The sequence below is a fragment of the Papio anubis genome, chromosome 13 (assembly GCF_008728515.1).
Source record: "Papio anubis isolate 15944 chromosome 13, Panubis1.0, whole genome shotgun sequence".
In the NCBI taxonomy this organism is placed as follows: domain Eukaryota; kingdom Metazoa; phylum Chordata; class Mammalia; order Primates; family Cercopithecidae; genus Papio; species Papio anubis.
In genome coordinates this window covers 4,657,390-4,677,279 of record NC_044988.1, presented here as the reverse complement: position 1 = coordinate 4,677,279, position 19,890 = coordinate 4,657,390, and the positions used below count along the sequence as shown (strand labels likewise).

General features: G+C 55.2%; 1 protein-coding gene across 1 annotated transcript in view; it reads left to right on the top strand.

Moving 5' to 3' along the window:
• Nucleotides 1-19,890, top strand: part of WNK2 (WNK lysine deficient protein kinase 2) — a 136,341-nt gene that overhangs the window by 38,448 nt on the left and 78,003 nt on the right. The window contains 5 exon segments of the mRNA XM_031654036.1: nucleotides 6,386-6,558; nucleotides 7,570-7,790; nucleotides 14,018-14,175; nucleotides 17,720-17,808; nucleotides 19,209-19,428. Coding sequence (XP_031509896.1) covers nucleotides 6,386-6,558; nucleotides 7,570-7,790; nucleotides 14,018-14,175; nucleotides 17,720-17,808; nucleotides 19,209-19,428 — 861 coding nt within the window.

The window sequence follows — 19,890 nt, the reverse complement described above, 5'->3', positions numbered from 1 at the left end:
AGTGGTGCCTTGTTGCCTGGCCCTGTAGTGACGTAAACCGCCTACTGCTCAAACATCATGCCTGCCCCAGAGGCTGCTTCCTCCAGGGACCCCAGACCTGCCCATGCCTTAGGTGGGGTGGCGGGGGTACCCTCCTCCCGAGGCTGCCTGAAACTGGAGCGTTTCCTCAGGGCCAGGGTTGCCCTGACTGGTAATTTTTGGCACAGTGTGTAGTTGACTATTTATTGGTTTTCTCATTTGTTGGCTGCATTCCCATGGGGTTGTGAACAGCCCTTTCCACATCCGCAGAGCCTCCGTGACTATCTGAGCAACTCCAGACAGAGAATGGGGGATGGTGTGGCTTGCTCTGCAGCAGCCATGCCTGTCCACTTGCCAAACCCTGACCTCCTGGAACCAGACCCAGACCCTCCCTCCACTTCGTGATGAAAGGGCAGGCAGGAGCCTGCTGGCCCCCAGCTTGGGTCGACTGGTTCAAATCTTCCAGACCTGGGAATAGCAGGGAGGCCCTTCCCACCAAGAGGGTGTGGAGTGTGTGGGGATGCCAGGCCTCCTGAAGCAGTGAGGACACCCTCCCGGGGATGGAGGGGACAGAAAGGGACACATATATGGTGGAAGTCTCATGCTGTCTTCCCAGTGTGTCCCTGTGGATATCATGGCTTTTGGGTGTGAGCACTTAAGTGACAGGGAGGCGAGTCCTTGGTTAGGCCCAAGCTCTACCAGAGACCTGATGCCCTCCCATGCTGCACCTGGGGCCTCTGTCCTGGGCCAGTTCTCGTGCATGGGACTACTGTGGACAGAGATGCTCCAGGCTTCCTTTGGTTTTGATTTATGGCCCCATGGAACTGGAGCGAGTCCCTGCCGCAGGCTTGTCTTCCGGGGCTCAGCCTTGCTGGTTCTGGGCACTCCTCTGCCCGAGTGTGTGTGGGGCTCACCTCCTGGTGGGACCCAGTTCTGCCCCTTCAAGGGGTTGGATTTTGGGGTCCTGCCTAGCTGATAGGGGGATGCCGTGGAATCCCAAGTGTGCCCCTGGTAGGTCTGACATCTCCAACCGTTGCCCACTGGGGACTGTTCTGGCAGAGCAGGTGGCCCTGAAGTGTCATAGGAGGGGGCTGCCTGTAGACACCCTGGCACGTTCAGGGCAGGAACCTCTGATGCTCTCAGTCCACACCGAAGGCAATCCCCGGAGGTTTCCCAGGTATCCTGGGGGTGCTGGGAAGGCCCGTTGGGACCAAGAATCTTCTGACCATCCTGACTGTGTGACTCGTGCAGGCCTGGAGGGCTTTGCTGCCCGGCTTGGAGGGTGTGTCCTGCCTCGCCTGTGTGTGACCCACAGGGCCTTTTTCCTAGAGCAAATAAGAGCTGGCATTGTCCCAGAATGCCTTAAATCTGTTGTCGTCTGATTGATTTTCACCACTATGAGGGAACAAGAGCCGTGAATTTGCATAGCACTGGGGACTTGGTAGGAGGAAGATTGGTGCTCATTGACCTTACCCTCCAGTGTCTGGGAGGGAGGAGTATCATGTTGAGTGAGCAGCCAGGAGCCCCCCCCGCCCCTGACTCAACACCAAACCTTGAAGCACCGTGTGAACCTGGCAGAATTTGGGAATCGTTTAGGGATCAGGTGCATCTTCCTGCCGTGGCTTGTTGACTGTGAGCCTTCCTGGTAGGTTAATGAATGAGTTCAGCCCGCAGATGTTCATGGAGTTGCTCCTGCAATGCAGGCCAACCCGAGATCAGCAAACAAGCGATGAGGATGTGGACAGGCTCTGTGGGGGGCAGCACACCCTGTAGGTGGGCTCCGGGCAGGGCTCGGAGGGGGCACACTAACTGACCTTTAAAGTACCAAGCAGCCTGGGCGTGGTGGCTCACACCTGTAATCCCAGCACTTTTGGGAGGTAAAGGCAGGAGGATCTATTGAGCCCAGGAGTTCAAGAGCAGCCTGGGCAACATAGTGAGACCACCATCTCTCAAAGAAAAAAAAATTAGCCAGCGTAGTAGCATGCGCCTGTAGTCCTTGCTACTCAAAAAGCTGAGGTGGGAGGGTCACCTGAGCCCAGGAAATTGAGGCTGCAGTGAGCTATGATCACACCATGGCACTCCAGCCTGGGTGACAGAGTGAGACCCTGTCTCCCCTACCATAAAAATCACCAAGCAATGTGTCATGTTGATTAAAATAGTCGTGTGGCCTGGAATTTAAAATGAGATCCTCTTCCCTTCCAGGCCCACCTCTAAGAGGCACCATTGTTAACCATTTCTGACTTTCGTGTCTTATATTTATCAACTTCGGTAGGTGACTGCTGTGAAAAACAAGGACTGTAGTGCATGCAGGGTACGCCCCCCACCTCCTGTTTCTTCTTAGTCATTTAGAATGTGAACATTTTGCTCTGAAACTACAATGAAATCTTTTACACGTTACTGTTGGTGCTAAAACACTGGCAAAAATAACTTGTGCTATAAATGATTCTTTGAGTTTCTCCTAGAATCAAGGACTAAGCGCACTGAAAGGGAATCGTAAACTGACATGCTGTTTCCCAGAGAAGGCTTCCTGGGCGAACTGGCCTAGCTGAGCACTGCCATCTCCTCTCCAGCTTCCTTCACCCCCAGGGACCTCGAGGGTCACCCTGGGTGCATGTTTTTCTGTTGTGTTATGTTGTGTTGTGTGTTGTGGAAACATTTCTTCTGGGAACTTGTTCCACCTAGACTGCATGGGAAGTTAACTTTGAGCTCCTGCATGTCTGAAAATGAGTCCGGGCCGCCTGGCTTCGTGTCCATTTGGCAGGGTATAGAATTCCGAGTTAGCACGTTGAGGACACTGTCCCCGCCACCTGCACCCAGTGTCTCCTTTTAGAGTCACTGCTCATCTGGGCCGTCTTTTGTGGATAGGACTTGCTTGGGGTGCTGACGTTTCACTAGAACAGCCTGGAGGTGGGCTGTTCATTTACTCTGACCTGGCCTTGGTGGGCCGTTTTATTCTAAATCGTTCTCCTTCCAGCTCAGGGAAATGCTATTCTACCATCTGTTTATACTTCCTGGTTCCTGTTCCTAGAACCCTTTTGACATAGTTTGACTTCCAGGCGGTTCTTCCATGTCTCTTAATGTTTCTCTTCTGTCTTCTTTCTTCTACTTCTCTCATTTGGTCTTTGGATCTTTTTCCTTTTTTTGTTTTTACATATGAAAAATTGAAGGGTAATTTGCATGTAATGAAACACACAGAACTTACGTGTGCAAGTCGAGCTCTGACAAACGCACATAGAGGTGCAGCCCACGTGTGCTGTTATGATGTGGAACATGTCTCTCTCACCCCCGACCCCGAGATCTCTTGGCTCCCACTTCTACCCACCCCAGAGGCAACCATTATTCTGATGGCATCCCCCAGATATTAGTCTGTCTTTTCCAGAGTTTCACATGAAGATGGGGTCCTACTGGACATAGTCTTTTGTTTGGCCTCTTTTGTTCGGTGTGATGCTTTTGGCCTTCCCCTCTGCTGCTGAGAGGCAGGAGTGTGCTCCTTTTGGCTGCTGAGCCATGACCCCATTTGGATGGGTGCAGCACGGTTCATTCACCTGGCTCCAAACGTTTTTGTGGTTTCCAGGTGGGGCTAGGATGAATTATGCTGCTTCCAGTATCCAAGTCCATTTTTTATGGACTTATGTTTTCCTTCCTCCCAGATGGATCCTGGGAGGGGAGTGGCTGGACACAGAGCAGGTGTGAACCCTGCCAAGCCGTCCTCTGAGGGCTGCACCACCTGAACTGCTGGCAGCAGTGTGCCAGGTGGGGCTCGCTGTTCCCCAGCCTCCCCAGCAGCTGGAAGTATCCATCTTTTTTTTTTTTTTTTTTTTTTTTTTTTGAGATGGAGTCTTGCTCTGCCGCATAGGCTGGAGTGCGGTGGCGCGATCTTGGATCTTGGCTCACTACAAGCTCCGCCTCCCGGGTTCACGCCATTCTCCTGCCTCAGCCGCCCGAGTAGCTGGGACTACAGGCAACCGCCACCACGCCGGAGAGGCAGGTTTCACTGTGTTAGCCAGGACGGTCTCGATCTCCTGACCTCATGATCCGCCCGCCTCAGTCTCCCAAAGTGCTGGGATTACAGGCGTGAGCCACCGCGCCCGGCCATATCCGTCTTTTAATTTAGCCTTTCTGGTGGGTGTGGGGTATATCTCAGTGTGGTCTTTGTTGGCATTTTCCCAGTGACTGATGATGCTCAGGCACTTTCCGTGTGCTGTTGGCCATTTCTGTGTCTTTGGTGAAGTATCTGTTCACATGTTTATTACTGAATTTCAGGAGTTCTCTATACATTCTGGATCTGAGTCCTTTGTCAGATACATGTATTGAGAATAGTTTTTCCCAGTTTGTGACTTGACTTAAATAAATAACCATTTTTTTGGAGATGGGGTCCCGCTGTGTTACCCAGGCTGGTCTCGAGCTTCTGGGCTCCAGCCATCCTCTGCCTCAGCACCCCGAGTAGCTGGGACTCAGGTGTGAGCTACCGCACCTGGCTTAAAGAGTCGTTTTTGATGAGTAGAGCATTGTTTGCATTTTATTGTCTGGATTAAACATGAACTTTTTTGTACGCAATGTTTCACTGGATTATGGAATGTCTTATTTCTAAAATAACACTGAGCTTGTTAGGAAAGGCAGTCCCCATCCCTGTGTTAATTTGCAAGAGCTCTTTCTCGAGTGTTCCTTTCTCAATAGAAGCTTGATTTTACTCACTTGTGTCAACTTCTTGAGTCTTTATGGGAACATTAATTAGATGTTTTTGGGAGTTGCCGTTGGTCTCTGAATTCTTTGTTTTCTCGGTTGGCCCCATCATGACAGTGGCTTCTCTGGGTATTGCCTGGCCCTGTGGTGATAGTCACCGCGAAGTCCCATACTGGAATGAAGGGGCGCATGAGGATTCCTGCTGTGGGGAGGGGTCTGGCGGGTTGATGGAGGAAGAAGGGTCTCATGAGCGTGGCCGCCTTTGGGATGTAATTTTTTTCCCCAAGATGACCCTTGTCGCGATCCTGCCGCCCGCTTCTCCTCTCTGCTTTGGAGTCTGGCTTGCTTGACGTTCTTTGGGCCTTTCCGGAAGGATCCAGGGGTCTGGGCTTGCCTTTACTTTCACTCTGATCTCTCCCCTCATCAGTCCAGATTTCCTTGCTTTCTGTCTGTTTAGAATTCCCTGGAATTGTGCTGTTCTGTATTCAGTTATGTTTCTAGTTTCCTTCTGAAAATACACGTTTCTTTTCTGACGTTCTCATGGGAATGGTGGAACGGAGGCCGGCATTGCTCCGTGGGCTCACTGGACCAAGACAAGGAGTTGATCCTGGGGGCAGGACCCCGGGTGGAGGTGAGAAGGGCATGGCATGTGTGCAGCAGGAGGAGAGTCCTTGACTGGGCCTTTGGACATGGCTATCACCTCGTGAGGGGAAGTTGGAAGCACATGGAGCCTTCAGGACCACGTGGGCTCCCTGGATTTATTCTGAACCCTCTGTGGAGAGAATCTGTTGAAGTATTTGGGGGAAGGGAAGGGCCAGGATCCAGGGGGACTGCAGTGAGGGAGGAGGTGGGAGACAGGGTGGCGAGGAATGGGTGACGGGAGTCAGAGGGGAGAGGAGGAGGTTGGGCAGGCGGCGGGAGGGTGGCCGGTGCTGGGGCATGTTTGAATGTGGTGCCCGGGGTTGGTGGTCCCCTTGTGGGATGGTGGGTAGAGCGGGCGTGTGGGGCATGCACCTGGCCAGGGCTCCCGGGTGGTGATGGTCGTGTTTGTTTGCTATTTTCTATTGTAAACTTAGATCAGTGATTGGTTCTGCTGGCTTGTGTGGACACAGTGGGCCAAAGGTCTGGGGAGGTAATCTGCTGTGTCCCTCCTGCACTGGAGGGCCTGGGCTGCCCTCTGGGCTGCTGGCTGGTCAGTTTGTCTCTGCTGGGGCTTTTCTCTTCCCTCCATTCTCAGCTGTTGTCTCAGTCACCTGTCCACGTCTTCTCTGTTCCAATCTACTGGGCCCTGAGCACTTCCTCCGAGTTGTGTATACATTAGAAGTAAACTGATGGTTCATTCTTTTCACAAACACACAGAATGGGAGTGATTGTGGAGGAGGCAAAGGCCTTAGAGGTGTATTTTTGGGAGAAGTGCTCAAGTGTGGCTGTGTGGATTTACGAGACCTTCGGCTTCCTAGGATGTCTTTTTGCTGAGGTTCCTTTGTGGGGGCTGTGTCCAGGGTTGTGGGGGCCTAGGAGTCATCAGTTATGGTGCCAGTGTCTGCGTGCCCCTCTGTCGTAGCCGCTCAGCTGCCTGTGGGTACAGGAAGGGCTGGTCCTACTGCGCCGCTGGGATGTGACACCGCCGTGTCCCCTCCTGTGTCCCATCTCTTGCTCACTTAGCATGTCTCTGGCCCTCTAGGACCGGAAGCTCACCAAGCTGGAGCGGCAGCGGTTCAAGGAAGAGGCTGAGATGTTGAAAGGCCTGCAGCACCCCAACATCGTGCGCTTCTACGACTTCTGGGAGTCTAGCGCCAAGGGCAAGCGGTGCATTGTGCTGGTGACCGAGCTGATGACCTCAGGGACACTGAAGACGTAAGCTCCGCTTCCGGAGGGCTGGGGCAGGTCCTGGCATGGGTACAGGGCCACCATAGCTGGGGGTGAGGTCTTGGGCTGCTGGGGCGGTCCTGGCTGGTGCCTGTGGGAGGCTGTCTCCTCTTTCCTCTCCTGTGTGGGATGCCAGGAGGTGCTTTACTTCCCAGGGAGATGGTTGATGTGTGTGTGGTGTCTGGGCCTTGTTTCTGGCTGGGGTTCTGTTTCCGCCTGGGAGCCAGCCCGGCACATCCTCAGGCTCAGGACGCAGGCTGGGCAGGGTGCACAGTGGGGACTGTGGGATTCTGAGGACGTGGAGGTGGTTAGCGAGGGTTGGGGAGTGGGGAGTGGGGTGGCCACAGCAGCTTGTTGCTGCTCACTAAGCCCCCAGTCTGCACTGTGGGGATGGGGGCTCCCTGCCTGGTGCTGTATCCTGGGTCCACCTGAATCGTTGGACCCTGCAGCCTTAGGCAGGGCTTCAGTGCCCCTCAGCCAGGCGGTTTCCCTCATAGGTGGATGTGCTGCAAGGGGAGAGCCTTTTCTCAGCTTCCCCCACCACCTCCTCCTAGGTCACAGCTCAGGGCAGGCCACACAGGTGGCCAGTGGCAGGGAGAGCCCCGCCTGGCCCCTGTGGTTCTGACAGGCCCTGGGCTTTCGTAACCCTCACCCCCGCACCTGAGCATCTGTTGGCCGGGACTCTGTCCTGCCTTGGGCAACTTGTAAGTCAGCCTGGCACCGTCTCCCCATGAGGCCAAGATGGAGCTTAGTATGAGCTTTAGCAGCCAGGTCCTTGGCATGAGGGGAGCAAGAGGGTCGTGAGTCCACCCTGCTGCCTGCTCAGGGGCCTGGCTCCAGGGCAGAACTGTCTGGCCTTCCCATCTCACCTTCACCACCTGTCACAGGTGTGCGTCATGTGCACTGGAATGGACTTCCCGAGCAGTGTTAGGTGGGGGCTTTGCTAGGGGGCCGCTGCCGGGGAGCTGCTTGGTGAGCTGTGCCTGTGCACCCCTGCAGGTACCTGAAGCGGTTCAAGGTGATGAAGCCCAAGGTTCTCCGCAGCTGGTGCCGGCAGATCCTGAAGGGCCTGCTGTTCCTGCACACGAGGACGCCGCCCATCATCCACCGAGACCTGAAATGCGACAATATTTTTATCACTGGACCAACTGGGTCTGTGAAGATTGGCGACTTGGGCCTGGCCACTCTCAAAAGAGCGTCATTTGCCAAAAGTGTGATAGGTAAACCTGCTTCTCCTCCCCAGGCCCTGGGAGCCCATGAGAAGCCGGGCAGTGTTCAGGGCTGGCGAGCATCCAGTTTTGTTCAGACCTGGTGCAGGAGACCCAGTGGGAGGAGCGTCTGGGCACGGGAGCCTCAGGCCGGGGTGTCTGGGCTACGCCGCCAAGCCTTTGGTAGCTCAGCTGGAGGGCCTGCCCACTCGTTGGATTCCCAGGCCACTTGGGCTGGGACAGCTGACTTGGCTCCCTCCCTCCCCTGCTGCCCCCGCCTTGTCCGACTCTGGCCCCAGATGGTCTTTGTGTTCCCTCCCTGGCTGTGGCTTGGGTGCCAGCTCTGATTGTCTAGCAGGGGAGGTGGGCTGGGTGCCGATGCTCGCGGTATGTGTGGGCGCTGTGGGCACTCGGGAGAGGGAAGCTGCCCTGACCACAGAGGAACTTGGGAGGTTTGTAGCCAGTGATGCTGGAGCTGTCTCAGTGGGCAGGAAGGGGCCACCCAGGCTGTGAGGCCCAAGACAGTGAGAACTTGGAGTATCTGGGGAATCCACATACCTGCGGAGCGAGGCACACAGCAGGCGCTGTGCACAGGGGAACAGGGCGCCAAGTAATTAATTCAGTTTGTTGGGCATTTCAGGCCTCGGTGCAGGCGCCCCTCCTGTGAGAAGCCTTCCCAGCCTTCTTTTGGGCTGAGATGCCCTCGACCCTAGGGACAGCTTCTTTGCAGAGACCAGGGGTCTGCATTGTGCCATGTGCCTGGTCCCACGTGTGTTCCTGGCACAGTGGGTGTGAAGTGTCCACTGGTCCTGGGTGGGGCCTCCACGGACTTTGAAAAGATGCTTGGGTGGTCGTGGAGCAGCTGTTTCTGGGGTCAGGATGATGGGAAAGCTCCAACATGTGCAGGGCAAGAAGCATGGGTCAGGGCTCAGGAAGCCCAGATGGGACCCGATTGGATTAGACTGGGAGAGGCTCCCTGATTTTAAGACCCAGTGTGCCCCTAATGTGAGGGCAGGACAGTGAGCAGTCGATCTTGGGGCTTTGTGAATTCTTAGTTCTGCTGCATGTTTGGGGACAGAACTTGGCAGGTATGGGGAAAATGAGACTCCAGAACTGCTTTGGTTTGGGAAGTGTCTTCAGAATGTGAGATCTGGGGCAGGGTGGCTGCCCGGGGGTGGCCCTGTGGACACAAAGCCTCTGGCATTCTGGGGGAGCTGAGTGGTGGGGCATAGGGGCTGACCCAGGGTTCAGTTTCCCCATCTGTGAAATGGGTGTATGGGTGAGGGTCTCCACTCCCTCCTGGAGGGGCTGAGAGCAGGGGCCCAGGACCGTGGAGAGCCCATTCCCCAGGGCTTTGAGCTCTGCACACTTTCTGGGCAGATTTTGCAGGTTTGGCCTCGGAAGTGGTAGGAACCCAGGTCTCAAACCCCGGGTGCAGTCGAGTGGCAGGAGGGAGGCTTGGGATCTCCCACTCAGGAGTCAACACTCCTGGAGGAAGAAGCACAGCCCACTGTGAAGCGGCCGCACTGGCAGAGCCCCTCGGCTTCCTCCGGCTGGGTGGCTCTTTGCCCTCTTGGAGATGAGGTTTTGAGTTGCTGGATCGGGTTGAGATGAAGGCCAGGTGTTTCCAGCAGGCACAGTGTGGAGACCTTGTGACCCGCATGGTTGCCCGGCTCTGTGGGCTGTCCCTCGTCACCCCAGCTTTTGCTCCGCTGGAGTCCAGGAAGCTTTGGTTAGAGAGGCTGCAACCAGGGGTGTCCTCAGCTGCTCAGGCTCCTAGAGAATGAGGCTGTGTTGATGTGACACCCCGGGGCTCTGGGCAGTAAGGCCAATCTTCAGCAAGGGGCCAGCAGCTGGCGGGGGTGGAAGTGGGGGACTGTGGCCAGTTCGGGGGTTCCCCTTAGGCCCTATTACCTAGGTGTCCCCCAGCTCCTATGAATGGGAGCCCCAGGTCTATTTATAGGAGCCCCCCAGGCCTGTTAGTAGGGCTCCCCTGGCCTGTGAATGGTGTTGGCTTTGGCAACCCACAAGTGCTGGCCCTGGTGGTAAAGGGGTCCAACCCTCCTGGGGTCTGTGTCCTTCTGGGATGCATGGTCCTGTTGGAAGGACAGCCTCAGGCCATAGGCCCCTGTCTCCTCAGGAGGAGGGCCCTCCCTGCTCACCAATGAATGCCCTTGGGGCAGTTGGTGCTGTGGGCCCCTTTCAGCTGAGGCTCTCAAGGTCTCCTCTTGCAGATAGGAGAGGAGAGCAAGTAGGCATTTGGTTTGCACTTTACATGTGGCCTGTGCGAGGGACCAGGGTCAGCCACCGGCTTCCCAGGGCTGCTCTGGGAGGGACCTGGATAGATTGCGGGAGACGGGGTCCCTGTGCCCGATGTCATTCTCATTGTGAGGGCCCCGACCATGACCCTTGGGCCTAGCCACGTGAATGGGCAGGGTCTTGTGTGCCTCGGAGGTGCCCTGCCCACCTGGGAGGGCTTCCTGGAGGAGGTGATGATGGAAGCAGATTCAGTGGTGAATGAACTGAGGAGGGGCCAAAGTGAACCGAGGGTGGTTACTGTAGAAAGAGCCACCGGCTGCCCTGGATGATGGGAGGGGTTGGGCTGTTGAGTGGCTGTGGCACTTTATCCAGACCCTCTTTGCAGCCCCTAAGCAGCACTCGGGGGGCTCCAGGCAGTGGAGCTGTTGCTGCCAGCAGGTGCTGCCTGCTCGCCTGCCCCCCTGAGAGCCCGGGAGGTGGGTTCTGCCTGTCTGGTGAGAGGAAGGATGAGGGCTGTCTGTGTTGGTTTGGTTTTAATAGAAATGGTGAAGATAGTTAGGGCTAAGGAATCTTTTGATTTCCCTAAAGAAAGTCATTTGTCTTTCGTTACAGATCTGGAAACAAGCAAACCCTAACGCAGGGTGGTTTTCAGGGGATACAAGGTGATTTTGGCACGAGGCTGGAGTGGGTCCCTCCCTCCTCTTATCTGGCCAGAAGCAGGGACCCCACCCTCCAGGAACCAAGACTGCCTAGTAACCACAGAGGGCTGAGCCACAGCCGCTTCTCCTTGAAAAGAAGAAGGGCCATTCCGCCAGAGCCCTTATCTGCCTGCGGCAGGAGGGGTCTGGGGAGGGGGCTGTGTGGGGCCTACACTGCCAGTCGGCACAGGCAGACCCTGGCCTGGCTGAGGGAGACAGAGCCCTGACATCCTGACTTTTGCACAGTTGTTTGCAGGGACTTCAGGTGCAGATGAATGTGCAGAGGGGACTGCGGGCAGGGGTGCCCCATTGGGTGGCTCTGCAGCTGATGGCTGTCCACGGAGTGGGGGGCAGTGGGTAAGACTGTCCACTGGACACACACATACACGCCCATTTTTAGAATTCAGATTTAAGTGACTGCAGTTTGAGGGAAAGAGAAAAAGAGTCTGAGTGCATCAGTGTCTGAGCACCAGCGTCTGAGCATGTGCAAGAGTGGGCTTCATGAGGGGGTCCCTGTGCCCCGACTCAGAGCTGCCCCTATATCTGTGATCCACCCCTCAGAGCCAGGTTGTCTGGGGCCTTGGAGTAGTTCCTACAGAGTAGCATCCTCGGTTCCTGAGGGTCTCAGAAGAGCTGGAGCCCAGGGACACTGTCACCTCTGTTAGACCCCCCAGTACTGGGCTGGCAGCCAGGCCATTGGGGTCCTTGCAGGTGCCAGAGAGTGGCTGGCTCAGCTCCTGGCTTCCTGCCCAGCAGCCCTGGGGTTGGGGCTCCCTTGAAGCTTTTTTGTGCATACAGATATGGCCGGGCTGAGGGCCTAGGATGTGGCTGTGGGGCTCCCCGTCATACCCTCCTAGCAGGAAGGAGCTTTGTAGAAGTCCCTCTCTGCAGTCACAGGGCTGGGGTAGTGTGGGTGTCATTGTGGACAACCGAGGTGGCCCTGGGGAGTGAGTGCTTCCCACCTGTGGCTTGGGGCTTTCCCCTGAGTCAGCCGTCACGTCTCCCTGTGTGCCCGCTGCCATTAGGAGGGCCTCCTTGGTGGCTGTGGCAGGTCCAGGCCCATGCAGCAGGCAGTGAATCCCTCCAGGTGGCTGCCAGGGGACCCCTGGACACATCAAGAGAGTGGGAGAGGACAGGGAGCAGGTGTTCACGTTGTGATCAGGCCAGGCTCCCAGCCACAGCTCAGGCCACTTCCTTTTGTGGCATTTTTGCTTCCTGCTCCAACAGGGCCGCTATTTAGTGAGAAGCTTAGGAAAGGAAAGAAACTTAAAAATATTAACTTAAAAATTATCAGTACAGGGCCTGGCACAGTAGCTCATGCCTGTAATCCTAGCACTTTAAGAGACTGAAGCAGAATTGCTTAAGCTCAGGAGTTGGAGGCTAGCCTAGGCAACACAGTGAGACCCCTGTCTCTACAAAAAAAAAAAAAAAAAAAAAAAGAGAGAGAGAAAAAAAGAAGGAAAGGGGAAGGAAGGAAAGAGAGAGAGAAAGAGACAGAAAGACAAAGAAAGAAAGGAAAAAAAGATAAAGAAATTAGCCCAGCGTGGTGAACACCTGTGGTCCTAGCTACTTGGGAGGCTGAGGTGGGACGATTGCTTGAGACTAGGAGGTCAGGGTTGCAGTGAGCTGTGTTCATGCCACTGCACTTGAGCCTGGGCAACAGAGCACGATCCTGTCTCAAAAAAAAAAAAGGCTAGTGCAGCAAATTTTCAGTATAATCATGTGGTTGAAAAACCCAAAAGGATAAAAGTTTCCAGCACCAGGTCCCTCCACTCAGCTCCTGTTGTTTCTCATGGGTTCTTCCAGAGTTCTGTGTGCATAGACTGAAATCTAAACGATATTCTGGTCCCAATTTTTATCTAAAACGTTAACTTTAAAAAAGAGTGGCCAGGCATGGTGGCTCACACCTGTAATCCCAGCCCTTTGGGCACTTTGGGAGGCCGAGGCAGGCAGATCGTTTGATGTCGGGAGTTCGAGAACAGCCTGGCTAACATGGTAAAACCCCATCTCTACTAAAATACAAAAAAATTAACTGGGCATGGTGGCGACGCCTGTAGTCCCAGCTACTTGGAGGCTGAAGCAGGAGAATTGCTTGAACCTGGTGGGTGGAGGATGCAGTGAGCCAAGATCGCGCCCTTCCATTCCAGCCTGGGGGACAGAGCGAGATTCCGTCTCAAAAAAAACCAAAAAGTAACACATTTTAAATTGAAATGACGGGTAAACAAAACATGTGCTTTTAAAACGCACTAATTAGTTAGCATGAGCTTTTAAAAAGAAACTAGAACATTTTGAAGACCTTCCAAAGTCAACAAATATCCAGACTTTAAAAACATCCGTACTGAAGTCTCTAGTCGCCTTTCCTTGCATTCAGCGTGACAGACATGCACCCGGACTTATGTTAATAAAAAGGCCTTTCCAGTTGCTGTGTTATGAACGCAAAAGCTTATTATAGAGAATAGAGAAACCCCAGACCAATATAAGTAAAAGAAAAATCAGCGCTCGCGCCCGCAGACGTCATCTTGCCCTGGGAGTTTGGTTTTGCACAGGTGAGACCAGCCGGCACGTCTAGCCTCATGATCATTTTGCTCAGCCTATGGTAACTTCGCCACGTCCTTAAAACTTCAGTCAAGACACTGTTTGTGCATCTCTTGTGTTTAAGAGCCACGTGCAGTTCCCTTCTTAGCAACTCTGTGGTTCTGTCAGTGGGCACCATTTTCTACCCCACCCCCATTCAGGGGCGCTGTCTTCGGTGTTGCTGATTGTTGTACATGCTGCGTGACACTGTTGTGGGGTTGGCTGAGTGTACCCAGCCTTTCCCCGCGTTGGGACATTTAGGGGTTTTGCGGCTTTAGGTAGCTCTGTAGTAACCTAAGTTCTTTGTGCTCCAGGGCATCTGAACGTGGCTGCAGCCGAGCCTGTGGCAGGATCACAGTGTCCACAGGCGAGGGCGTGCTCAGGGGTTTGCCTCCTTCCAGGCTCGGACCCCGTGCCCTGGGAAGTCGTAGCCTCCCAGCTTATGAGCAGGGGATGGCTCTGTCACCTGATTTCTAACTCTGGACTCCTGTGGTTCCAGGTGGAACTTTTGGAACCCCTCCGTCTGTAAAGCACACCTGTGTCCCAAGTGAGGGGCAGGGCTGGCCCTGGGGTCCAGGTGTTCTGAGTGTGCCATGGGATGTGGAGGGGACATGGGGCTCTGGGCAGCCAAAGCTCCTGGGACACTGGCTCCAGCTCTTCCTGGGCCCGTGGCCAGCTGACCACTGTGTCTGTTGCTCCCGGGCGCAGGTACTCCCGAGTTCATGGCGCCCGAGATGTACGAGGAACACTACGATGAGTCCGTGGATGTCTATGCCTTTGGGATGTGCATGCTGGAGATGGCCACCTCGGAGTACCCCTACTCGGAGTGCCAGAACGCGGCCCAGATCTACCGCAAGGTCACCTGTGTGAGTCCACCTGGCCCCTTGGTTAATTAATAAGGACATGGAGGCCTTGGGCCGTGCCCTGGGCTGGGCTCCATGTGCCTCTGTGAAGCCCTCCTGGCAGCTGGGTAAAGAAGGAGATTGGCCATTTTACAGAGGGGAAATGGAGGCTTCGTAGGGGGTTGGTTACTCAAGGTCTCCTACCTGAAGTGATGGTGGTGCATGGGGCGCTGTGGGCAGTGCTTAGCCATGGAGGCTGTTGCTCTCACAGCAGGGACGGTGGGGAGACTGAGGCTCAGAGAGGCTGGAGCTTCACCATAGCCCCCTGCCCGGAGGCGTGCCCAGGCCACCCATCCCCAGTGCTCACACTCTGGGCTGCCCATGGCTGCCTGCTTTCCTATCTTATTTTGAAACAATGGTTTGATTTCTTTTTCAGCTAAACCAGTCACCCCTACACCAAGTGTGTCTCTAGGCAGTCGTTAGCACCGGGCAGCTGGGAACATTAATCCCTGTTTTGCTGTCGCTGTGGTTTTTTTTCTTTAATCGGATGGCTTCAGCTGCATAAACAGATCTGTCTTGTCCTCCCTCTGTGGTGGCCCCGCTGGGTGGGGGGAATGCAAACAGAACATCTGGAAATGGAATGGCCAGGCCGAGGCTTTCTGTGCCTGTTTTCTGCACCGTGCGTCTTGTCGTGAAGCCCAGGGGCCTGCAGAGCTGTCCCTGACACGTGGTGTCCACACTGAGGGCCCAGGCTGCCCTGATCCCTGCAGTCTCTGCTGTCTCCACATGCCGCCTGACCGGATGGGGCCGCGCTGCCCCTTAGTGCTGCTCTGCGGCACCATGGCTGCTTCTGCAGGTGTACCAGGGGCTGTGGTCCTCAGCAGCTGTGCAGCCTCACCCTGACCCATCTCTCCTTCCTGAGCCCTCCTTGCAGATTACTTGCATTTCTGTCTCTTGGTTGTTGTAAATCATCAGTCGCTTGGTTGTTCTGAGCCCCTTCTGTGTGCTCTTGAGGACGTGGGAGGGCAGACAGAGTTCTTGGCTCACTTGTGGGCCTGGGTCAGAAACTTCACAGACAGGTGCACAGTTTTCCATGGGTGCTGGAAGGAGTAGGGACCTGTGGGCTGTGTGCGGCGGCCCTCCAGGGAGGCAGGGATGGTCTGCAGCAGGGGGAAGTGGGCGCTCCAGAGATCAAGAGCTCCATTTGCCAGGACTTGGGGTGCTGGTGTGGGATGGGAGGGCCCCTGGGTTCGCTGTGGAGGGTGGATGGTGGTCTGTCCGGAAGCCATCCCAAGGGGCTGGTGGTGCTCCTTGACCCTGGGGGTGTACACTACTGGGCAGAGCCCTTAGGTTCTTCACTCCTGTGTCTGCCCCAGGCTGGGGGCTCCAGCAGCCTCGGCAGGTGGTTGTGCCCCCACCATCCTCCCTGACCTTGGGAAAATTTATGCTTTATATTCTGTATATTAAGAGTCAGGTGAAGCTTTTGAAGGCTGAATCATGTTGAAGGAAGAAGAATGTGATAGTTGGTACCCTCCATTGTGTTTAAAATTTTTAAAAATTAGTTGCTCATACACCGTCTCACTCCGCTTCCAACACAAAACAACCTAGCAGATTGCAAGCGGCACCTGGCCCCGCCCTGCTACTTCTGAGGTTTGAGTCCGGTTGCAGGGCTTGCCCTCTGCTCCCTTCATGCACAGCCATCGGCTGGGCGAGGAGCCACCGTCCCTCAGGCTGCCACCTGCACCCCCCTGCAACAAAGCCGCATGGCCTGGCCCTTTCCCAGCAGCAGTGACCACAAATAGTACTTCTGCACACTCAAGGAGGAGGTGTAGGGAGGAAGCCCAGGCGTGGTTAGAAAGGCCTGGCTCTGTGGGAGGCGTCCCATCCTCCGCGTCATGGCGCTGCCTCTGCCAGCCTCCTGGCACAGGGGCCCTCATGGCCCTACTTGGGAGGCTCGGTGAAGCTCTGATCAACACCTTTCCAGAGACTGACTGCTGCATTTGAGGTGTTAACCCCAGTATCGAATTCTGCAGCTTAGGTGGAGGTGTGCAGTGTGTTGTGGCTGGGGTGATGGTGGCTTTGACAGACATAGGGTGACCCAAAAGGTTCTAAATGGTAGGAGACCAGGCTCCTGGCTTCAAGCAGTGGGGAGGGGAGACCTTGGAAGGGAATTGCAGCGGTTTCACAGAATTATCCAATTATTCCCTGCTCTGCTTCATCTTGCTTCATCTATGGGCAGAGAGTTTCCATCAGAGTTGTGAATTTTTCAGCCATTATGTCTTTATGTTCCCTTATCCTTTTTGGGATTCCAGTTTTGTGGATGTCATGTGCCTGTGTGACCTTGGTAGCATTCCAGATTCTGAAATGAACGGAATAGAGCCTCAGTGACCATTTTTCTCTGCTGCACCACATCTTCAGGTTCACTCGTCTTTTTTCCGCAGTGTGTAATCTGCTGTCAGTCTGCTGCGGTGAAGTGTTCGATTCAGATGTACTTTTCATCTTGAGTTCTATTTGGTTCTGTTTTTTTTCTTTTCTTTTTTTTTTTTTTTGAGAGGGAGCCTCGCTCTGTCGCCCAGGCTGGAGTGCAGTGGCCAGATCTCAGCTCACTGCAAGCTCCGCCTGCCAGGTTTACGCCATTCTCCTGCCTCAGCCTCCCGAGTAGCTGGGACTACAGGTGCCGCCACCTCGCCCGGCTAGTTTTTTGTATTTTTTAGTAGAGACGGGGTTTCATCGGGTTAGCCAGGATGATCTCGATCTCCTGACCTCGTGATCCGCCCGTCTCGGCCTCCCAAAGTGCTGGGATTACAGGCTTGAGCCACTGCACCCGGCCTGGTTCTGTTTTTATCTCTCATTTTTGTATGTTCATTTTCCTTTACTACTTGTGTGTATCTGTGAAGAGTTTTCACCTCCCCGTTGCAGCCCCTCTCATTTGCAGGTCTCTTTCTGTTGGCTGGCTTTTCCGCAGGCTCGTGGGCCACGTTTTCTTGCATCTCAGCATTTCTAGTAATTTTTTATTGGATGCTGTACATTGTACACATCCTGACCTGTGTGAACTCTGCAAACTGCCCTGCCTGCAGCTCCCTGTGGTTCTTTGCCCGGCCCTATGGCGTTGACTATATACATGTGGTTTTGTGTTCTGGTCCTTAGCAAAGGCTGGAGGGGACCCAGGTGCAGATACTTCGGGCTCTTTTTTTTTTTTTTTTTTTTTTTCTGTATGCTCTCTTCTTTCTGGAATTCTGCCTGTGGCCTCCTCAGCCTCCCTGAACTCAGCTCCACCCCTCAACTCAGGGGGGCCACAGGGCTCTGCTGGGTTATGGTGCCTTGTTTGGGAACTGCTCTGGGCAGTGAGCTGGGGCCATGGGGGATTGTGTCCCTTTCTCCCAGAGCCCGCATTTGGCACTGCCCTGTCATCTGTTTCGCATACTTTGCCCAGTTTTCTAGTGGTTTGTGCAGGTTAGTCCAATACCCATGTCCTGCCGTGACTGGAAGTAGGAGTTCCTCCCACCGTGGTGGAGACCTCGCCTTCCGCGGCCGGTCGGGTCAGGTAACTCTGCTCTCTCCCTGTCAGGGTATCAAGCCGGCCAGCTTTGAGAAAGTGCACGATCCCGAAATCAAGGAGATTATTGGGGAGTGTATCTGCAAAAACAAGGAGGAAAGGTGAGTTCCCCTGAAGGGCTGGGTTCTGGGGTCCGTCTCCAGCTGAACTCATTCCAGCTGGCATTGAGAACTGTGTTCTTGATGAGAAGACTTCAGGACAGACAGGTTCAGGCCAGGGTGTCTGGGGCACGTCAGCAGGGGCTGGTGGGCACGTCGGTCCTGAGTGCGTGTGGGTGACGCCAGGCCAGGAGTCCAGGCCTCACGTCCTTGTCCGTCATCTGGGAACCCGCTCCTTGACTTTGGGGACAGCCCCCTCCTTGGCTTTGGGGACAGTCCTGTCCTTGGCTGGCTGCTCCTCCAGGACCCAGCCTGTAGTGTCTGAGCGCCCGGGGCTTCCCCAGCCCGTCTGCTGCTCCCTGCATGACTCCCATGCCAGCGGCTCTAGATGTGGGCCTCCCTTTGGAGCCCTGACGTGTATTTCGTGGACCTGGTTGGTTGACCCTTCTCAAAAACAGCAGGCCTGGAACCGCTCCACAAAGCCGGCTCCCCACCTCCAAGCAGGGTCTGTCCTTCCCAGCCGGTCAGGCGGAAGACTGGGGGTGCTTCCTCAGCCTTCCCTCCCCCTCACACTGGAGTACACCCACCATCTGATGTGACACCCCTCAGCAGTAAGCAGAGGTGGATTGTGGATACTCGGAACCACACAGGTGACTCTGGAGCACGTACAGAGGAAGCCAGGCCCCAGAGTGCGTGCTGTGTGGTTCCATTTACAGGGTAAAGGGGGTTAGGTTAGTGGTTAGGGAGGCTTCTTTGGGTGGCCAGGCCGTGCAGAGCCCCGAAGTGGTCACAATGGCAACAGCCTATGGCTCGCCCTCCTGGATCCCGCATAGAGCCTTCGAGGCTGGGTCTGGCTGGGCCCCCGCTTCTGCAGGTCCTCTCCTGTGGCTCGCCCTCTGCCCTGCTCTCTGTCAACTGGCCAGCGTCCTGAAGGAAGCCCCCTTGAAAAGGTCACTTCTTCATGGCACTGGGCACAGGGAGCTCAGTGTGTGGGGACTCTGCCTCTGCGTCCATTTTAGACCTACCCAGGACTAACACTAAAATGTTTCAGTTGTGTCTTCTGGCCATCGAAAACTGGCTAGAGCATCCACAGGGGCTGTATTTGCATAATGGGAGGACTCATGTTTTTCCAAATCCTCTTTTGTGTCATTGAATCTTTTGTGAGCATGTTTTTTTGTTTTTAATAATGACGGGGAATAAAGGAAGTCTTAAAACACTGTGTGTTAATAGTAAGACCAGATTCACTGAAATCTTTCCTTCACCCCTGGGAGTGCTGAGACGTGAGGCCTGGCCTCAGGCACCTGCAGGTGTGCCTGTCCGTGCCTTGGTGTGCGTGGCCACAGGAGCCTGGGCATGGAGGCCCTGGCACCCGTGCCCCCGCCTGTCAGCTGCTCTCCCTCCAGGTACGAGATCAAAGACCTGCTGAGCCACGCCTTCTTCGCAGAGGACACGGGCGTGAGGGTGGAGCTCGCGGAGGAGGACCACGGCAGGAAGTCCACCATTGCCCTGAGGCTCTGGGTGGAAGACCCCAAGAAACTGAAGGGGAAGCCCAAGGACAATGGGGCCATAGAGTTCACCTTCGACCTGGAGAAGGAGACGCCGGATGAGGTGGCCCAAGAGATGGTAAGCGGACTCAGGTGGGGTGTGGCGGATGCAGGTGTTCGCAGCTCGTGGCTTCCAAGGATGAGAACAAAAGTGGGCTGAGGGGTCTTGCTCCAGAGGGGACTGCGAGGCCGGCGGGTGTGGCGGTGCCATCCAGGCAGGTGTGGGCAGCTGAGGTCTCACAGCCCGGTCCCGTCTGCCTAGGGTCTGCACAGGGGTGGCCTAAGTGGGAATCCGCTCAAGGGCACAGCACCCCGGGGATTAGCAGCTCCGAGCCAGTGCAGTGCAGGAAGTCAGGGTGGGTGTGCAGAGAGCAACCCAGGACCTCTGACTTGTCAGAAAGGCCTCGCTTGCTTTGCCGGACTCTTGCTGACTTTGTGCCAATGTGGTGGCTTTGCGTTTGGGATCTTTGCCTTTCCTTTTGTTTGGGGCACTGTTGTATTGCGTTTCTGGGATCTGGGACTTTTCTACCTAGAAGGGCGG